The sequence below is a fragment of the Mandrillus leucophaeus genome, unplaced genomic scaffold (genome assembly GCF_000951045.1).
Source record: "Mandrillus leucophaeus isolate KB7577 unplaced genomic scaffold, Mleu.le_1.0 Scaffold1238, whole genome shotgun sequence".
Lineage (NCBI taxonomy): Eukaryota > Metazoa > Chordata > Mammalia > Primates > Cercopithecidae > Mandrillus > Mandrillus leucophaeus.
In genome coordinates, this window is record NW_012100743.1 from 3,576 (window position 1) to 6,158 (window position 2,583).

Genomic DNA, 2,583 nt, shown 5'->3' on the forward strand with positions numbered 1-2,583 from the left:
TCCCCTGCTCCCCACATGTGGCAGTTATTATTCCTAAGTTAACGACATTCAATCGTGTTATACTACCACAGATCTTTAAATAAAGTATATACCGCATAATTACTAACAGAGGCAATCTTCTCCACTTGTTGTCAAATATTTTATATAAGCATCTGACTTAAAGTGCAAATAGAAATACTACATTCCATAATTGTAAACATTCACCAAGAGCTTCCAGAGTACGATAAGTAGTAGAGGTGGTTCAAGAATCAGTCAAGTGTTCTTCACTCATTGGATACTGCTGAGATTAGGAAAACTGTTCTGAAGAAAATGATCATAAGTCTTACTTGTATTTCTACAAGGAAACAGTTCTGGATACACATTTTTTTTATGAAAACACCTGAAAGTCATTCTAAAGACTATATTAAGCACCATTTTCACTTACCTGAAATATATTGAATTAAATTCAGCTGTATGTATGAGTGTTAATATCAGAAATTAAAAATAACTCTGGGTCTCAAGTTGCCTTTGGTGGATACATATGGAGCAGTGAGTTCCCACTGATGCTAATAGAAACCACTCATGAATACCAAGGGTAGAAACTCCCCCAGGGCCACATGCAACCTCTAAGTCTGAGGCACAACTATGACTTCTGTCGGTGGATGTTATACAAGCACATTTAAGGCTATATTCGGCTATAAAGAGTTCAATCTACTCTTTAATACTCATTCCGTGTAGATCACATACACAATTCAAAATTTTACGGGACACGAGCTGAAAAGTCTCCAAACACTTTTTAATACCTTTCTCCATACAATTTAGTGTCCGCATATTTACATAGGGGAATGTTCACACTTAAAAATATTTTTTTCTTTTTTTTAAATGCAACCACAATTTTCACTTATCACTGTTTCTCCAGGAATATCCTTGTTGTAATTTTTCAACTTTTGGCCAACTTCACATTTGTCAGAAGTTTCTATAATTGGATTACTTACAAACTTTAACAGCCACTTTCAGTAGTTTTCCACACCAGTAAGGCACTTCATCTTACCTTTTGTGGGATCTGGGCAAGGGCTGATGCAATTACGTTGGCCCTTTCTTCTTTCATGTTAGTGACCATTGACCCCAGAGAAAACACCACAACACCATTTTCTCCAGAGCTCTGTACAAACTCTTCCATTTCCTGTGAAAAAAGAATTTGTTTCATCACAAAAGAGTAACAGCACAGCAGGCACTGCTGAAAGAATTGGGACAAATTACTAAAGAGAGAAAATCAGTTATTTTGAGTAATCATTGGAGTAAATAATATTTTCTAACTGACTCAATCACTCAGGGTTTTTGAAATTAGATACAAAATGTGAGATAGGTGGACGCTGTTAGGATATTTGTGTAACTATGTGTATATGTGTATGTATTTGTGTGCATGTGTGTAAGGGAGAAAAGAAGTGCAGCTATTACATTGTAGTCAGGGAGATAATGTCAAAAATATTACACACAGACTCTTCTCTTATAATACTAAAATTACTAATATAGGTTCTTGGAAAGTGGCACCACTCAGCTTTAATTCTGTATTGTTGTTCTACTAAATCACTTGTGTTGATTTCAGGCAGGTTTTCTGTAGGATTCTTTTAGTAGGAAGCCATTAGTGTTTACTTCCCTCACTATGAGCTCTGAGGATAAGCTGCTCACTGTTGGGATAATTTTATATCTACATTTATGTTTCTCTACAGTGCTTTTTACTTCACTTAAAGTTTGTCAGAGTTTTCTGGTAGTTTTTGAAAAACTAAACAAAAATAAAAGCTGATGGTTAAGAACTACTGACATTCTGGAGTTTGGTATTGTAATTTGGAATTTCTGTGAATTAGTCCAGGAGTCTTATTTATAATACAGAATTGTACACTATACAGTTACATAGTTGAATGATCATATTTTCAGATTATTGTTTAGGTGGAGCACCTATTGACCTGAAATCACACTGTTAAACTGATGTGCTATTTATAACTGCTTATGAGGAACTCTCATCATCACTTTGTTGTGTCTCAGAGGCAGCACTTGCATCAGAATAGAAGAGGCCACCAGACCTTTTTGCAGGGGAGATCTTGTATCTCTTTTGAGTAGCTCATTCACACCACATTACACTCCTGGTGAAGATGTGCTTGGCTGCAATCGATTGCGAATTATTCTGACTTGTGTTCTCCAATGAATGCCAATATTTAAACTTAAATATTTTCAGATTTAATCATTGTGGTAAAACTTTTCCTTATGGTTCTTAACAAAACAAAGAAAAAATGTCCAAATGTTAACTGTGCAGACCACATATTACGGAGCATTTTTAAAATATGATTTTTAATCTTAACATAAGAGTCATTGTACTGCTATTCCAGGTAATACTTGGGGCATGTAGGTATTGTGCATGACTGCCGTTGACTGTAGCCATATTTACTGTAACTGGTGTTCAGTGTTTCACCTCACTAGCTTGATGCCAAGAGCCCTGTTTATCCATGCAGTGTTGAAGGAACCTAACCTCTGTTTACAGATTCATCACGGATATGGACTGGTTGTTTCTTCTTCTGTGATAATGTAATAAAAATAATATAAGATTAA

The 2,583-nt window shown here is 35.4% G+C and overlaps 1 protein-coding gene across 1 annotated transcript in view; it reads right to left on the reverse strand.

The window, feature by feature from the left end:
- Positions 1-1,030: 1,030 nt before the first annotated feature.
- The window catches only part of LOC105533286 (UDP-glucuronosyltransferase 2B9-like), a gene marked incomplete at its 3' end in the record, with an annotated part of 26,093 nt that continues 24,540 nt past the window's right edge, over positions 1,031-2,583 (reverse strand). The window contains exon 5 of the mRNA XM_011971681.1: positions 1,031-1,162. Coding sequence (XP_011827071.1) covers positions 1,031-1,162 — 132 coding nt within the window. The remainder of the gene's footprint in view (positions 1,163-2,583) is intronic.